Source organism: Gavia stellata, chromosome 10 (genome assembly GCF_030936135.1).
Source record: "Gavia stellata isolate bGavSte3 chromosome 10, bGavSte3.hap2, whole genome shotgun sequence".
NCBI lineage: Eukaryota > Metazoa > Chordata > Aves > Gaviiformes > Gaviidae > Gavia > Gavia stellata.
Window position 1 is genome coordinate 28,642,487 of NC_082603.1, and position 18,795 is coordinate 28,661,281.

Consider the following 18,795-nt stretch of genomic DNA (forward strand, 5'->3'; position numbering starts at 1 on the left):
TTCCCAGCATTCATCCGTTCCCTGCTACTCAAGACCTTCTGCCCTTCAGCCATACCAACAAGCAGCATGGCCGTGCTGTGGCTGTAACCTCTGCCTGTCTCCCCAGTGCTAGACAACTTGTCCAAGAACAAAAATGACCTGTGCAAAACCAGGCTAAAAGGTTTTGAAGGTGGCCTACCTCCTGCTCTCCCTTTTCACAAGGCTTTGCTTTTTACCAACGCTGCATTAGGAGTTTCTTCTTGGCTTTAAGATGGTGTTTAATGAATTTGTGACCACGATTATTTGACCTGCCTGCAGTAGCTGTTTCTCACACTCGGTGAGCCAGGAAGCTCTTGCCCCTTCTCTGTTGCAGAGCTGATCCGTCATCACTTGACTTCCTAGCAAGCAGGTGCTTTTCTCTGCAGCCAGAAGAGCCCTGCAAGATCTTCACCTTGACTTCATCTGAGACCTTCAGATCTGTATTGGGATCTGCTGTCCATGGGAGTGTACGTCCTCAGCACTCTCATCTTTTTCCTTTCCATATTTTCTGCTAGCTCAGTTTGTGCTATGCTGATGAAACAAACTGCCTCTTCAGACTCCATCAGAACCTGTCCCTCAGATCTTCTCTGCTTTTGGGGTTGTTCTAACAGACTTGAGTGAGGAATGTGCATACATGATCAAGCCAACCTGTTTTCCATCTGCTCTTCAAGTGAGAGACCCTCTGCAGAGGGGGAAGTTCCTTTTGGGATATCTACTGCATGGAGGTCTTGCTAGGCATTAAATCCTTTCCTTCTCCTTTCCTTCCAGAAAACTTCAGATATTCAATCCCAATGCTTTGAAACTTAAGGTGTCATTTTAATTTGACTTCTGGTTAGGAGGGGGTAATATCTAGTCATGTTATGTCAATATACACAAGAATGTATGGAGAGAGGGGTTTACCACCATTTTCTACACCTGCACATCCTTAATGCTTTTGCTTAAAGGATAGTTGCTCTTGCTGGTTTCATTGGGAGTTTTCATTCAACCTTTGTATGCAGCTCAATGGCAATTGTGTGCTTATAGTCAGCACTGATAACCTTTTCAGTAATCTGTTGTCTACTGGATGTTGTTCTGATGATGCTCAGCCTTTGCCAGCAGACAAGCATACATCTTTGGATTTCGGCAGGATCCTACTTCAAGTCCTATACTTCATTCCTGGAGTTGTCATTGATAGGGTATTGCATCCTCTGACTTCACACCATTTGTGGTACAGCCTGAGTCTTGGTCAGGCCCTTCTGCAGCTCTGTCTGCCTGTTCAGACAGGTTTTGCCCAGGTGCCATGTTTCCAGTTTCTGTGACACCACAATCTTGTGGCCCCTCACCCCTGGGAGATTTTGATTCTAAAAAAAGTGTAGAGAAAGAGGGGAAGAAAGCAGCATGTCACTCAAGTCCAAGTCCATTTCTTTGCTCACTGGCTCTGCTTTGGCTGACTGACTGCTGTGGTTTGTTGGACACAACTGCTGTTCTCCGTTCTTCCTGAGCAGGATCTGTTGCTGACTTTGCAGGTGTTCCTGCTTGTCCCTGCTAGGAATTTCAGCACAAGTTACTGACTTGCAGGTGCTGCCAAAGACAGGATATTGGACTAGGCACACCTCTGCTCTGACCCAGTACTGCTGTTAAGACTCTTGCAGCATCTGTTTAATCAGTGGAATATATCAGTTGAGGGGGTGGAAAAAACCTGAACGGTTTTATTCACAAGAGCCCAGACTGTTTTTTTTCAGTTAGGTAGTTTTTAAGGGGTGTTGCAAAAGCAGATGGACAAAAAGCTGCGTCATACTCACCTGCAAGAAAAAAATGGCAGCATCCCCAGTATGATTAATTGTTGCTCTACTAGAGGGCTGTCGTTTCTGCGGTAGAAGGTCTAATGTGCCTGCTGCCCTATACAGATAATTGTCTGTGCTCACAGGTGTTTTAAAGCACTTTAAATTAGATACCAACAGGCTTCGTCTTTCTACAGCATTCTAGCACCCACAAAATGAGGCCGCCTTTGTCTTCCTTAGGATACTGTTGGCTAGATGTAGGGGGTGTTTTGACTTTCCCCTGTTCTGAGGATGGTAGGTAGGGCATGATAAGATAGGACATGTAACAAGGAAAAAGTATTCTCCAGCAGTTCCTTTTTTAGACTCCTCTGTTCTCCTACGTGCTGTATCTGTGTCATTGCTATTTACCGCTGCATCTTTCTCCCATTTCTCTAACTTTTCTTTAAATATTTTCCTGCTCTGGAAGCCACTTCGTCTTAAACAAAAAACTCAGTCCCAAACATGAACAGCTTGGGAGCTTGACTGATAACATTTTTCTGCCCTTAGGCTTTTTACTATGTTGGAATAGCTGCTATGCTACCTTGATTTTGTTGATTGGTAGGATTGTGGTACTTAGCTGTGCCAGGTTAGGTATGTTTAGGTACTTTGTCAAACTGGAAACAAAAGGAGGAAGAAAAACATATTTTTCCCTCTCTTCTGTTTACCACTTACATGTTTAATATTGTGAAAAGCCTTTGTACAAGAGTAGCGTATCATAAAAGCTGCACTGTTTTCCATGGTGGTCAGCCAGCAAGAACGGCTTGTAGTCACGACATCCACACATGGAACATCCAGTGCTGTAAATGTGGATGTTGTCACAGGAAAAGGTGTGGGATGAAATCTGTCACCTTTAAAAGGAAAATACTTGCTTTTCAATGTGGAGAAAATTCATCAAGGAGTGTATTCATGCTAATGTTCTTTTCCACAAAACTATCAAGGAACTTAAGTGATAGAACTAGGTAGTACGTGCACACAACAAAGTCATATTTTCTCCTTCAAGCAGTTTTCCATTTCGTTACTTATGTTACCTACAAGAACCTAAAAGAAATATTCTAAACATTTGAAGTACCTTTTAAAAATTCCTGCTTTTTTTTCAAGTTCTTGAAAGTTCTGTCTTAAAGCTGAAGCAAATCTGTTAAGTAGGCTCCCTGCAGTCTAAGTATTGATGGATAGCCAAATTTTTATAGGTAGCACATTTTGCAATACAATAAAGTGGCTTTACTTTTCTCAGCATCTTTCCAGATGCTGTGTAAAGTCATCTATGTAAATCTAACTATTACAGATTAACCTTCTTAGCTGTCAGGTTGCAGCTTTTATTTATGTTTCTGCTGATCAGATTAAAACTGCTGCAGACACAGGTTGTGTTGTTAATATTAAATTTTGTATTCCGGTCTGTAATAAATGACTTTCCTCTGTGCATTGGAAAAACTGGTTAGTAGAGCTCAAAGAGTTTAATTAGTAGGCTGTTTATGAGATAAAATAGGTATTCTGAGTCATTGTTCAGAATTACTGTGAAATTTCTTAGTGTTGTGGTGGCTTTTGGTTTTTTGTTGTTTGACAGAGGCTGAGGTACAAAACCCTCAATGTTGCTGAATTAAATCGTTTAATGAGAAAATACCAGGGCTTTTTGAATTTTCAGTCAGCCAGGTTTCAGATATTACTGCTGCAGTATATTGTTATGTGCTACTTAATATTCTTGTTTTGCAAAACAAACTCTTGTTTTTCTCCTGTTTTATGTGCCTCTGCCATTTCCTTTAGGCTGGAAGTGTTATTACTATTGCCACGTAAAATGCTTCCAGGTTTGAGGATTCACTGGATTTTCATGTCTTGGCTTTCCTTTCCTGATTCCTCTGCTTGCATAGTTCTTGATGAGAGAGCATGTTCTTGGCCTTCTAGCAAAAATCTCTCTCCTGTCAACCACGTCATATGTTACTTCAAGCCATGACTGACTTTTCACTCCACCCATGCAGTTCCCTGCTCCATAGTGAAAGTGGGAAGCTTGATCAGTGCACAGGCTCTATCAGGGTTCTGTCCTTCTGCCTTTCTTCTCCCCATCGCTCCACCACTCCCTACTGTCATCTTCTAGAATAGTGGGTTTTCTCATAACCTTCGACTGTGGGTGCCTGGCATCACTCTTTTTTGTGCAAAAGTTCGGTACATTTGCACCAAAATTGTACACGGTACAGAATGGGATCACCACGATCTGAACTTACTGTTCCTTTCGTTGAAGCCTGACCAGTGAAAAATCACTACAGTTCTTCTGGTTTGCTTTCAGTTTCTGCTCCATTGTTCAGTATTAATTTTTTTAGTTGCCCTCTACTTTCATCTGAATTTCAGAAATACCAGTGTTGGGGATGGGATGCGGGAAGGGAAGATAACTCTGCATGTGCTTTTTCCATGACCTCCTTGTTTGCACTGTTGGAGCACCTTTTCTCTTTGGTTTCAGACCATATAATTTTTTACCCTCTTTTGATTTCATCTTTTCTTACAAGTAACAGTGTTAAGTAGCACACTTTTAATATTTCATCTCCAGTCATAGTCTTTACATATTTGAAGCATCTATAGGCTTCTGCATCTCCTTTTAGTCACAATTTAACCAAGGGATAACATTTTAATGTTTTAACCCTGCACGCTTCTAATCTTGCATCTTAAGTTGCTCTCAAGTCTTAAGTCGTTCTTGATTTAAACCTGGTGGTTGCTGAAAACTGCCTTCACTTCATTGCTTTCCTTATCTCCGGTACATATATTTCTTGTTAATAGTTGTGTGCAGTCTTAATGTTATTTAGGTACTGCTGGTCCAGCAATTCTGTATCCCCTCTGCATGATGTGACATTGCCTGTTTGGGATGTGAAAGGCTTCCTACCACATGCTGCATGCTTTATGTAATGCAGTAACTTCTTTAATTCCTGTTGCAGATTTCTTTCCACAGTGCTGCTAACCATTTTTTTTGTGTCCTGGTATGTTTTTCTTTTTTCTGGGTCTATTTGTTTTAACTTTTTCTTGCTGAATATTGTTTTAACTTAGCATGTTTGTTTCTAATGTCTGCATTCTTGTGTTTAATTCATCTCTTCAGCATTGAATTTACTGTTTGGGATAGACAAGTCATGGCTGTTTCTTGTCCATTCATGCCTGTCCCCAGAACACTGGATTTTTATAGTACAGTCCCTGTTCTGTTCTGGGACAAAGCGGGGAGGAGTGCAGCCTTGCTCTTCTCAGAACAGCTGCTGATTCAGAGGCTGTGTGCTCCTTGAAGGAAGGGGGGGAGAACATGAAAAGAAGGGAAGCAAGAGATGTCAGCTGGGGGGGAAATCTAAATATTTGTTCAGAAATGGAACTCTGTTGTCTTGGGTATGTCAGGAGTAGTAGCTTCTGAAAACATATTAGCCAGTTGCTTGCAGTAGTATGAATGTACCCGTGCTTAAAATCAGTTTTACATTTAAAGAAACTTGATAAAGGAGAAAGAAAAAGGAGCATAGTATGTTCTGCAGCATGAAATGTGCATCTTGCAAACAAGCTATCTCCAGCCCAGCACAGCTCACAGTGGTCCAATAATAAGGTTACTGTCTTACAGTGAGAGAGGTGCAGTTTTAGATGCCTGTTCTAGTGACTGTGTTACTCTGTCCAAGTTCACCCCAGGAATCTTGATGTCTTTCAGCTTCTCTTCTCCAAAATAGGAATAAAAGTGCTTTCCTCAGTGGTGTTTGTGAGGAAGGGTGCGTTAAAGGTAAAATCCTTCCATGTTACGGTAATGGGAACCGCAGAAGACTCCAGCCAAGTCAGCAGCATCTGTCTCAAACTGCCACTTGAGCTTTGCATGCAGATTAGTCCACAACCTCAGGTACAGTAATTACACAGCTGACTTTGTTAAAACTCTGTGTAGTATGCAGGTAAGAGCAAAGTCTTGTTTCAGGTGAGATGCAGAACATCTGAAATGCTAGAAGGCTTTGAGAGACTGTGAGGCACTATTTTAAGCGTAGGTATGTTTTATGTTGCTGGTATGGTCAAGTTTAAAATGGAGTAATTGCATGTTTTTGAAAGTCCTCTTGAAATTTTGATGGGAGTAATATTTTTGGAAGGATCTAGTGGTGTTGGGCAGCAGCAGGCTTTGTCAAAGCATGCTCCATCTTGTTCTGTTTTCTGGATGGATGTGTGGGGCTACTCCAGAATGAGAAGTGTTGCTGTGTCTAATTTTGAGGGATAGCAGCTACTGTCAACGGGTGTTTAATTTACATGAGAACTGCTACTGCTTCAGCATCTCTGAAAATCAAGACATTAAATTACACCGTCTTGCATTAAGGGATTTGTCAAAATTACAGAGGAGGACAAAATTCATGTAATCTCCTCTGGCACTGCCTGGTGAAGTCAAGCTTTCTAACTCGGCAAGGTGCTGGATGAATGACCTTGCTTTCTGTTGCGGGGAGCTCATTTCTGGTTTTTGGGGGTCTTGCTTTGTTTTTGGGTTCACTGTGTTCAGGTCCTGGTGGTTTTCTTCCAAACAGAGATGCAGAGGTCCAGGGGTCGCAGTTACCTCATTAGCACTGATCACTTGATCGCTTTAGCTACATTTACAGGATTTATTTCACATTTTGGGCAATGCTTTTTTATTCCCCTTTTATTTTTCTAGGCTTGTTGTCATGGTATCTGGCACTTCCCATTCAGATATTAAAATTGAGTGAGTAGTGTCTGTATGTCTGGTTTGTTTTCCCTCTTATCCTCTCCCTGAGGGAGAGTTTTACGTGGGATGTAGCACGCCGTTTGCAAGGGCTTCCTTTGGGGGGTTTTCTTAATCACGTAGCAGAGTCTCTGTTGGAGAAGGCCTGGTGCGAAGAAGCCCCTTCCACTTGGACTGGGGTATATTAAATCCTGCATGCGCAGAGCACCCGTGGGAGCTCGTTGTGCAATTCGTGACTCCCCCCAGAAAGGCTTGTCTCCTGCACAAACGAGCTTTTATTCGAGTCTCTCTGGTATTGCCAGGATTAAGGCAGGGATAAGAACTTTCTCCCTGCAGATTTCCTATGGGGAGAGACCAGCCTTTGCTATTTGGGGATCAGGGCTCTGGTGCCTTACGGGAAGAGCTTGCTTGAGGGATCTTGTCCCATCTAAGGAGCTTTTTGTCAGTGTGTGCGTCTTTACGATGCTCTAGCTAGAGCTAGGCTTCAGCCTGTGGAACACAGAGGGACTTTGCCTGAGGTTTGGGTTTAGATTTGCTTATTTGTTATGACACTACAAACATGGTTTTTAGGAGGGGATCTGTTGTAAGGGTATTCTGGTGCAAGTCTGGAGCCTGACTTTCCTCTCCAGTAGGATCTTAAGAAGGATCTTCTACTGACACTCAAATTTTGCTAATGGCTGTTTTTAACCAAGGATCAGTCATGTTCCTTAATTGCAGCTGCACGGTAGTGTCAAAGCATGTCTGGGGCCCTAGATTGGACTGCATTTAAATACAGCTGACTTTAATATCCCTCTTCTAGTTTAGGTAAAAGAACTGGCAAGATGACACCAAGTTGGGCGGGAGTGTTGATCTGCTCGAGGGTCGGAAGGCTCTGCAGAGGGATCTGGACAGGCTGGATCGATGGGCTGAGGCCAATTGTATGAGGTTTAATAAGGCCAAGTGCCGGGTCCTGCACTTGGGTCACAACAACCCCATACAACACTACAGGTTTGGGGACGAGTGGCTGGAAAGCTGCCCTGCAGAAAAGGACCTGGGGGTGTTGATTGACAGCCGGCTGAAGATGAGCCAGCAGTGTGCCCAGGTGGCCAAGAAGGCCAATGGCATCCTGGCCTGTATCAGAAATAGTGTGGCCAGCAGGAGTAGGGAGGTGATGGTCCCCCTGTACTCGGCGCTGGTGAGGCCGCACCTCGAATCCTGTGTTCAGTTTTGGGCCCCTCACTACAAGAAGGACATTGAGGTGCTGGAGCGCGTCCAGAGAAGGGTGACGAAGCTGGTGAGGGGTCTGGAGCACAAGTCTGATGAGGAGCGGCTGAGGGAACTGGGGTTGTTCAGTCTGGAGAAGAGGAGGCTGAGGGGAGACCTTACTGCTCTCTACAACTACCTGAAAGGAGGTTGTGGTGAGGTGGGTGTTGGTCTCTTCTCCCAAGTGACAAGTGACAGGACAAGAGGAAACGGCCTCAAGTTGCGCCAGGGGAGGTTCAGGCTGGATATTAGGAAAAATCTCTTTACTGAGAGAGTGGTGAAGCATTGGAATAGACTCCACCACCTCCCTGGGCAGCCACCATCGCTGGAGGTGTTCAAGAAACGTGTGGACATGGCATTATGGGACATGGTTTAGTGGGCATGGTGGTGTTGGGTTGATGGTTGGACTTGATCTTACAGGTCTTTTCCAACCTTAGTGATTCTGTGAAGGGCACCTGAAATACAGTAACTTGATGGAAGGTTCCCAAACAAAACTTGTATGTGGTCACCTTCCTGCAAAAGGCAAAAACCAAGCTATTTACTATTCATCCTTCTCTTGTTTTTGCTTTGAGAAACTACATATTTTTCCCTATTATTGCAAAAGCAACTAGTTATATTGTAATAGGAGAAGGATGCTTCCTTGCTATTCATGGATAAATATGTATTAAATCCTAGTCTGTACAAATATAAGAAGTCTGTATTCTAAATAAGCTGTAGGGTAAATGGATGCTGTGATAAAGAGGTGCCCTAAGCACAGAACAAGTTACCTTCATAGCTGGATTACAGTGAACTGTGACAGTGACAGCCTTAGCTTAATTGTTTGGTCCTAGGAGCACTGTGCGCAGAAACTGCTTCCCTCCTGGTTTGCTTCTCCTGTGACTGCAGTGTGCATCGCTGGGGTGACAGCAGGTGCTTCTCCTTGGTGAAGGGATGGAGGATGAATGAGGCTGACATTACTGGTATAAAAAAAGCATCAGACAAGGAGCAGGATTTGAACTGCTCTCGTGATCAGATCTTGTTTTCCCTTGATCTGAATCTTTTCTCCATAGCTTACCTCCTTTTTCAGGTAAACAGCTTTATTTGTTGGTAACTGTCACAGAAACAAAAAAAGAAGCAGGCAATTCACTTGACCCTCTTTTCGTACATTTTGAATGTGTCTTCTGAAGGGTATTTATTTAACCTTCTCTGAAAGCCCCTATTACATACAGCTTTTCATGAGTTGCAGTCATTCTTCATCCTTCCAGGAATGTGTTTCAGATGCTTCTGAAATGGTCTGGAGGCTCAGAGGGTTGTGCTCTGAAATGGGACTACTAGCTGGAGCAGGGCTTGCCTTGAATGTCAGTAAGTCTCTTCTGTTACTGTTATTTAGAAGATGGAAAGCATGATGAGTCTCTCTTGCCCATCTCTCTCTTGCTTGCTGCTTTCCTTGGCAGCCGTCCATGGGTGGTATTTATTAGGAAAATCCCCAATTTGAGACTCATTGAGGAAGGTTGAAGACCATGTGCAGGTCTGCTTGGAAGAGTCGCAGGTGGACAGTAAGTTGAGCTCAGCTCCTTTGATAGAGAAGCTCACCCTGGCACTAGTTTCTTCCCTAAACATAGGCCAAGGTTGGAACAGGCAAAAATTGGAGCCAGGAGGCTCGGAGAATTCATGGCGAGCTTTACTTTATCTTTTGGTCCCAAACCCGGAGTGACTGAAGGCTGTTACTGTCTGACAGCTTCTGCCTGGCTAATACGAGATGAGCTGTCAGACGTGGCCTACTTCTGAAGGAAGCGATTGTGTCAAAGAAAAACATCGGCGCTCGGTGGCATTCGTGTTATGGCTGCCAGGCGGGCAGCTTTAATTAGGTTTTACATTTGAGCAGGGGACAACAAAACCTTGTTTTAAGGTAGTTTGCGTTGTTGCTGTCCCATTCTGTGCTTGTTTTCATGAGTAACTGTTTATAGGGGGGACCATAGTCCTTTAATGTGACTTTGCATTCCAGAGTAATTTATTTTCAAGAAAAAAGGACTTTTTTAAAACTTTTTAACTTACCTGGTTACAGGTGAGCAATTCAAAGTTGTACTCTTCTATATGTTGCTTTTACAATAGCTTCCAGCAATAGGAAGGCTTCAAACTTGTCTGAGAAATGAGTTTACTTCTACTTTCCTTACGGGAAAGATTGCAGTAGGAGCTGTATGGAAGAACAACCAGCAGGAACAGCGTATTTGTAGAGCTTCAGAGTAGAAGACATTATTGAGCACTTAACACATCTTGCCAAAACCTTCCCTGGATTAATTTCTGCTTGAGCTAGAGCATAGCTTTCAGAAAAAAAATCTGAACTTTCAGAATTTGCAGTGGTTGTAGAGCTGACAAAAAGGTTGGTAAGTAGTTAAAATAATCTGTTACCTTCAATGTCAAAAAACAGAACAAATGCCTTCCCCAGGAAAACAGCATTTGCTTTGTTGTTTCTAATTGGGTTTCTCTTGTTTCAACAGCCGAGCGATGGGACTTGGGATACAAAACTCTTTTATCTGCTAGACAGACATTATTAAAAAAATAAATCAAACTATACTTCAGATGAGGTACTAATGTAGTACTGTTAAGGTTCAACTTAACCTTTTTTGACCAGGTGGACAGATTGACCTCCTTCTTTCAACTGAAAGAGTTTTTCAATCCTACATTCCATTCTCATGGCACCATTGCCAAGGCATCAGTATATTTCTTGAAGTGTATACACCAGGACTGGGCATAGCACTTCAGCAGTGAAGCATGCAGCCAGATGAGAAGCAGTGATTTTTCTTTCCCTTCTTGAGTGTGTGGCTTTTATGCCAAAGAATCATTTTAACCCTCTTGGTAGCATTGCAAGCTTGATGTGGTTGATAATCTGTTACCCTGTATCAGTCCTTCATTTTCCATTTGGAAAGTATGCCATGATTCTTGGTTTGTTGGGATGTAATCTTGGGTTTGTGCTACCTAAATTTATGTATTCGTAGTTTACTGAGAAGCTAAAATTGCTTTGCACCTTCTCTCTGTCCTCTTTGTTTGTATGATCTCATCCCATCTTTCTGCAGTTGATGATCTTCAGGAGCAAGGAGTTTGGTTTTTTCCACTCATCGATGGAAATAAACAGCTTAGGGCCAAGATCTGTTTCCTGAGAGAGACCTGTAGGAAAACATCTTTCTGATGATTTCCTATTCACAATTCCCAGTTAGAGATCTGTAGGCTGATTATGTTTTTAATCCATTTAATGTGTACCATGTTAATTTTGTTTTAGTCAATTAATAAGCAGTACCAAATCAAGTGCTTTATAGAAGACCAAGTATATCAATGCTATTAAATCGACATTCTTAAAATTTATAGTCAAACTTGTAATCTCATTAAGAAGGACATCAGTTTAGTTTGACAGAATCTATTTTCCATAGACCTAATTTGATTGACATTGATTTTATTACCCCTCTCTAATTCTTTATTAGAGTCCAGTATCGAATATTCTGTAATTTTGCCTTGCTCAGCATTAGACTGATGGACCTCTAATTACTTGGGTCATCCAGTCCTCCCTTTTTGAATTTCGGTGAAAAACAGTCTTTCCTCCAGGCTCCTGGAATTTGTCCAGTGCTGTAAAAATTATGAAAATGGCAAGGGAGCCGTTTGCCCCTTTTTTGAGTGCATTCTGTGCAAGTAATCCAGATCATCTCAGTTAAACCTGTATAATTTTAGGAGCTCCTGTTTAACATCCACCTGGGTTGCTAGTTAGTACTTCATATAGCTTCTTCAGGTGTACATAACACATCTGTTTTCTCTGTGCTGTTACTATTACTATCTGCTGATGAGTCAGCATGAGTGTCAAGGGATCTTTTTTCCGTAATCTAAAGGGGAAAAAAAGCTTTGTTATTCTGACCTTTTACTAGCCAGAGATTTTTTCTGGGTTTTTTGTTTCTGTTTCCCTATGATTTTTCTATTCTAACTTACATTGGTTTCAATCTGTTTTCCCTTTATCTCTTAATTTAAATAGGGAATTGGCCTAAGCAGACTGGCTTACAAAGGAAGTAAAGGCAGATACAGGTCTTTAACTGGCACTGCCTTTTTCATAGTTGCAGGTTTTTGGGTGTATGGATAAATGTTGTAAACAGGGTATATTGATTTTTCCATATTCTTCTCATAGTTTGTTTTAATCTTGGTGATTTTTTTCAGGTCTGTGGAATGGAGCCTTCAAAAATAGAAAATACATACATTACCAGCTTGGGCTTGGCTTTGCGTGTGGGTTTTATTGACTGTCAAGTCCCTAATCGTTTTTAACCTTGTTATTGCTCACTTTTAGACCTATTCTTTACCAGATCATAGGAGGTCCGCTATGCATTTTCTGCAAGCTAGATAAAACATTCAGAAAGAGCAATGGTAATAGCGATATAACAAGGTGGTGTTTTAGGATCATCTAGAAATATCTCTCCCCTACCCTAGTGAATCGCAGTATGTGATGATCTATTGGATTCCAAATCACAGAAAATATTTACTATTTACGGTGTTGTTCCTGGGAAGTGTAGCATGGGAATGAACCTTGGTGTCTGTGTGGGATCCCACTGAGAGGTCCAGCTGCTTGTTTCGTGCTGCCAGATTGCGTCCAAAGAAATGTTACCCTTTTCAAGTACATGCAATAAGAGTACATGGTGGGGAAAAAAAGTGAAAGTTCATAGTGCTTCACTGTATTCTGGAACAAATCCTTCTCTTCTTTCTCTACCAGTAACAATTTTTAGTTCTTTACTATCAAGAGTCTGTTTTGTCTGACATAAGGTGTATTGCTCTTGAGAGTAATTTGAAAATAATATTTTTAGCTGGATATATAAATTTTTTTGGTTTCTTAGCTGTAAATGTTTAACACACTAAAACTTTATGATGTCTGCCAGCAGCCATAAAGCTTTTCACAAATTATTTTTTTTTCTGGGTTTATTTTGTTTCCATTTTTTTGAGATTGGGGGGGGTTGTGGTATACCACTGAAGTGGCAAGCTCTTAATTGAAAGGTTTTCTCCCTTCAGCTTCACTGGTACAAAGCGAAGCATATGGTGGAAAGCAGCAACAGGAATTTGCTAATTGAAAGAACTGCACTAAGATTTCAGTAGATTGCAAAGGGTGTGTGATTTGAGGGTATCTTAAGATAAAAGGGCTTTTTTGAATTAACAGAAAGTCAGTGCTCAGAATGCCCAGTAGACCCACCCAAATTTTTTTGTGAGAAAATAATCCAGCCAATATAGCAATTAATATACTTGATATGAAATCACAACCAATAGCTTATGAGTAACATGCCTTAAATTCTATTACAAGTTTTATGTATTTCACAATGTTCCAGGAGTATATACTAACAAAAGGAAATCATGTTTCTGTGTACCTATTATTCTAAGCAAAATTGTATGACAGCGTAATTATTTTTGTTAAGCCAAGTTCTGCAGGCATGCATGCAGACAGCTTTCTTCATTTTGGGTACTCCTTGTCCTTCACCTTGGAAAATACTTGTTTTTGTTTCCAGTTGGTAGTGAGAATCAGATGATGATATCTAAATAACTTGAATAATGTTACTGGAGAACTCCAAGGAAAGGAGTGAATGGTCTATGAAACTTCCATATTGTTCTTCTCTTGTATTGCCATTATTTCCCTTCGTTACAGCTTGTGTTGTCTATGGGATTGTTATCCATGGTTTCTTCCTTGTAGAAGTATTTACAGAAGTGAGAATGTTCCTATGAGCGATTATTAAAAATCATTGTATATATTGTAGAGGTTGGTCAGTCCATGTGCCTTGACAATAACGGTGGTTGGACATGGAAGCCCGTGTTCAGACAGACGGACATAAATCACAGGGCCTTGCATCAGCTACTCCTGTTACTTACGTACCTCTGAAGGTGAGAGATGGTTAATGGGAAAAGTAGGGACACAAACTCAGGTTATCTAAGGCCTGATCCTTGTCTCCCTTCCTCTGTAAAAAGAGCTTTGTTTCCTAGAGAATGGCTTCCTTCTGCCTAGAACTGTTCAGGATTGAATGTATTAAGGATTTGATGTGTTCAGAGGCACAGGCATTGGGGCTGGATAAAATATCTCAGGTAGACAAGAGGAAGGCATGGCATGGAAAGTATCTTTACAGTATTTCTGCTCCAGGCTTCTTGCTCAGTTAGACTTCAGCTCGTTCTTGGTTAATGTCATGTAACTTGGGTAAGAATATTTTTGCTGAGGTTAATTCAGCTCTCCAGAAGGACTGGGTATGTTTTTATACTTTTTTCTGAAGTTAAATTGATTGGATGGAATTGCTCCCTGGATATATTGTAGTTTAAAACAGCCATTTCTTATCCTTACGCCTGCGTGTGGGCATTTTCAGCATGAACTGCAGTGTTTCCATGGATTTTTAAGGTCTTTCATCACATAGTTAGCAGCTTCTAGTGCTTTGATCTGATTTCGTAAGACAGAAGTGCTCCCTGTATTTGTGTTACAGCAAACGCTGTATTTTTGGTGGCGTCTGACTTTGAGAAACACACAGATGCTTTTTTGTAGTCCAGGAGACAAAGGAACAAAGCTTTGTGCTTGGGAGGCAGGATCTGTGCCTCCAGGGTACATCAAGGCACTTGGTGTGCAGCTGCTTTCCCAGCCTCCCCTTTCTCCTGGTGAGCAGGAGCTGGGTCGCCGTTTGCCGCTCCCGCGGATAGAAGTCTTCCACAAGCGCTGTCCTTCTCCTTGGGAGGGATTTCCACATGTTTTCTTTCTCCGTGCCTGTGAGCAGGAGCACTTAAATCCCCTGCACATCAGTGCCCAGAGGCAGGTCGTCTTCTGGCTTGCTCTTCTCCAGATACACTGAAGGGTGCGTGAGAAGGCGCATGGCTGAAATGCAGGACTGCTCGCCTGCCTGCTTGGGCTCGCTTATTTTTGAAATTTGATTATCTTTGTGTTTTTAAGTGTATGTCCCTTAAAAAAAACCCGTAAGAATTGCTGTGCTTTCCAAATGTGCAAAATAACTTCAGTAGGAGGCTTGAGGAGGAAGGGATCTGGAAGCGGCTGTCTGTCACATTTCACTAATAGAATTGATGCTGCAATACTGGTACTTGGGAATCGGGAAAAGGTACCGCTCTGGTACGGGTTCTCACAGCCTGTTGCAGACCCACAGCTCTGTCCCTGTGCTGTGTGAATGAGTATCTGTAGTGCTAACAGCATAACCTCTCCAGCTCCATGTTACTTACCCAGCTATTAACCAGGTCTCTTTCTACTGCAAATGCTAATATAGGTCTCGCTAGTAAAACAGAAGCTGTTGAAATTATTTTGGCTGCTAAAGTGGGCTCGTGCCATCCTGCACGCAGCAGCAGTTGTGGTACTGTTTTGGTTTTGCCCTCATCTCTAATAGGCAGAGGAAAGCTTTAAAGCAGTCTCTTATCCTACTGCAATTTGATGTGTCCTTTCTCTTCCTATTTACTGCCTGCTTACTGAGCACTAAAATGAGATGGAAAGGTTGTCTGTTTCTCAGTCACTGCTTCAAGGTTAGCGTTAAAACACCGTTTCCTAATTTTTGCATTTTAAACACTCACAAAATTGTTTATAAACAGTAACAAAATGATGTGTGTATGTTTTTATCATGTTTAAGAGGTGGCCTCGTTACTGCTCTGGCAGGTCAGCCAGTTACATTTATCAGGAACTCGGCATAAAACTATTGCAAAATTCTGCTGCTGTCAAGCCTCATACACGGTTTTCAGTAAACTGGGGAGGGCAAGGTGGGGGGGTTGCTTCTTTTTGTCTTTAAAGTAGGATCTTCAGAGCAGCAATTTAAAATTTTTATGTGGGCTTCCACTGTACTAAGGAGATAATAAAATGGTGAAGAACGGTGTAGAGACCATAGGGGAAAGCAGGGATGAAATGAACAGTGGAAGATAACTGTGTTCCCACTCTGGGAAGTTGATCCTGTGCTTACAAAAAATACTGAGTCCTTTTTTCTTTGTTTCTTGTGTTTCAACAGGTCAGAGTTTAGGGTATGGATTCGTTAACTATATTGATCCAAAGGATGCAGAGAAAGCCATTAACACTTTAAATGGACTCAGACTCCAGACCAAAACCATAAAGGTAAGATGATACAAAACACCTTTTGCTCAATTCAGGAAGTGGAGAAAGTAGTTGAAATGGCTCCTGGCAATTTCATCACTATTTTAATCCCCATTGTAAGGGTTACTTGGCTAACGAGCTCCTCCTTGGAACGATGGGAGGATGTGCAGAAGATGAAATCTCTCTTCTCTGAAATTGCTGCTATTGTTAAATGGGGGAAAGTAACAGGAAGCTCCTTAAAGCATTGCAGTGAGGCTTAAATGCAGAATAAAACAGCTGTAGTGATACTGTTATCCATAAACGGAGGTGAAGTACCTAATGGTGTATTCATAAGTTACACATTTTCTTGTGTTTTAATGGGAAATACCGTGACACGGAGCTCTCTCTTTAGTAACATGTCATTATCAGGTGTTGAAAGTATGTTTCTCTCAAGTTAGAATATTTCACTCTTAAATATATTTTTCTCAATTTCCACATCCTTAGTTTGATTTATTCTTTTAAAAGCTGGAGGGATTAGAGATCCACTGAAGTCTCTCACTTCATTGTTGTAATAGACCATTAGTTATTCAATGACCTTCTTTAGTGGTCTCACAAGAAAAGCAAGTTTCTACACTGTCACGTTTTTTGCTGCATGGCTGATAAAGCTTTTCTGAAACAGCTTATGGAAGATTTCCACATCCTGAATTCTGACAAATACACCTTAAAGAATGTGAATCAAAAAATTGAAGGGGAACAAACAGCAGATCTGATTCAAATTATCTGAAACTCCTTTGATCATATTTGAATGCTGGCTTTTGATTTGTACCATTTTCTTAATTTTTCTTCTGTACTTAATTTCAAAGCCAAAAATGTTAAAGAAAATAAAAATAGATTTTTTTACCTTTGAAAATATTGGTACAAATAATGTCAGTGATCTTATATTTTGCAAAAAAGATACTGTCTGGTCAATACTTCAGTTGTACTTACCCTTTCTCACTAAATGTTTTGGTTTGGACAAAGTGGTATTCCCTAAAGCAAAAATACTTGTGGGATTCCTGTGCATCTCTAAGGATTGTTTCAAGCAGGTTTTTCCCTGGTCTGTTCAATTAGTGAAGAGTAGAAGTCCTGAGCTGAGGTTTAATGAAAATGGTGGAGTAGGTTACAGAGAAGGCTATTTCCAAACCTCCCTTAGACCAACCAGGTTCCATCACATAGATATTTATGTGGGCCGTGTATCAAAATGCTCACAGCATGGTTTTGTAGTGTTAAATAGAAAAACTTACAGGAATATGTAAGGCAAAGCAGAAAAATCTACAGTCTTATCTACTGCTGCAGGTGGAAATACATGCTCGGACTCAGCAGTTTCTGCTTACGGTGAAAAGTTGAGCAGTAAGTTGCTCTCTGAATTGCTTTTAAAGGCACATTATCAGGAAAAATGTAATATTTTTGAAAGTACTAACTTATCTTCTGAATACTTTATTAAAAACTCAGTAGAACTTTAACAATCTACATCAGTTTTTAATGCAGCACTTCTGTATTTTGAACATCATTCAGCATTAGCAAATGTGCTACGTTTCCTGTCCTAAGTACCTATATTGCTTTGCTTCTGGTTTTGTGATTGTGTGAGCCAGAGCAATGCTATTGTATTCACAATACTCCAGGGTTACAGGAAACATAAAAGCTACAAAAAGGCCTCTGAAAACTCCAGCCCACCCCAATTATTATTTTGCATTTCTCTCGCATGCAAAACTAAACCATTATGCCTTCCTTTTTATCATGTATAGTAAGATTTTTGTTATCCAGGAACTTCCCATGCTAAAACATCTTTGTGGAATGTTTTTTGTTTGATTTTTTTTCAATTCAGTATAAATTTTACGAATACAAGTGGTTTATTAAGTTTGGGGGTTTCATGCTTATTAATAGCTAGTAGACTTTTATAGAATACATGACATTTTGTTGGGCTCTTGAAAGCTGTTAAAATTTAATAATAAGCAAAGAGATTGACCTAGCCTACATGCACAGGAGCTGCGTAATTTCTTTAGTGATTGGGAAGATATGTGTAGGTTTTTCTAAATAAAATTATTTTCATGCAAGTGTTTATGCTGTTGCCTAAAACCAACCCGGGGACCCGTCTATTCAAATAGCCAAGCTTTGGACACATGGACATCTAATCGGCAGTTTCCAACCCAATTTTTAATAGCAGAATCGCATGCTATTATCTCACCTTACCCCCTTGGTTTTATGTATTTTTAATTATGTTTTGCTCTTAGAAATCTTAATAAATTAGGTCTGCTGCCCAGGTACTGTGTGATGGGGATGGAGGTTTCCCAATGTCCATGCTAAGAGTGGTGAATCGTGTTTACTGCTCCTGGCAGCGCCCGTGTCGCCAGAGACATCCCTTGTTTCCAAAGGGTTGCAAAGCAATGAGAAATTGTACTTGGCACCACCGAAGTCTCCTAGCTTGCCTGTTGCCCCCACATGCCCCTTTCCAGCATCTCACTGTGATTCATTATAAGGTTGAAGTATTTTAATTTGTGGAATTATTGTATTTAATTATCAGAGCTGGTTACTTTAGTCTAGCTAGATGCCCTTTACAGTTATTAAAAATGCACTTTTGGTGCATTAAAAAAGCCTGTCCCAAAAGAACATATAGAAAGGGATTTGGTGGCACATAGTTTTCTAGGCTAAAAACTATTTAAATACTAAAATAACATTGAGCTGGAAAAGCACTGAGCATTACTTTATTCTGTTTTCTCCGTGAGTGTGGTTGGTTTTTATGCCCCAGAATGAAGTTGTAATGTCCTGTTGATGGATAGGCTGAACCTTGGCCTCTGCCCATGTGTGCTGGGTAGCTACAGCCCTGGAAGTAGCACTTCTCTGTCTGCCTTCTGTTTGGAAGCTGTTTTGATGGAAAGTTGAAATGAATAATCTGTGAAAGCCCTTTTACAGGGGCAGATTACTTCTGCTTGCCAAGGTCACCTTGGTTCTGCTGGCTGTGTCCCATCTCCTTGCTTGAACGGTCGTGGGCTCGGCTGTCCCTT

The 18,795-nt window shown here is 41.2% G+C and overlaps 1 protein-coding gene across 4 annotated transcripts in view; it reads left to right on the forward strand.

Moving 5' to 3' along the window:
- Nucleotides 1-18,795, forward strand: part of ELAVL4 (ELAV like RNA binding protein 4) — a 102,066-nt gene that overhangs the window by 68,879 nt on the left and 14,392 nt on the right. For all 4 annotated transcript variants that reach the window (XM_059821646.1, XM_059821644.1, XM_059821645.1 and 1 more), the window contains one exon: nucleotides 15,693-15,796. In XM_059821646.1, coding sequence (XP_059677629.1) covers nucleotides 15,693-15,796 — 104 coding nt within the window. The remainder of the gene's footprint in view (nucleotides 1-15,692; nucleotides 15,797-18,795) is intronic.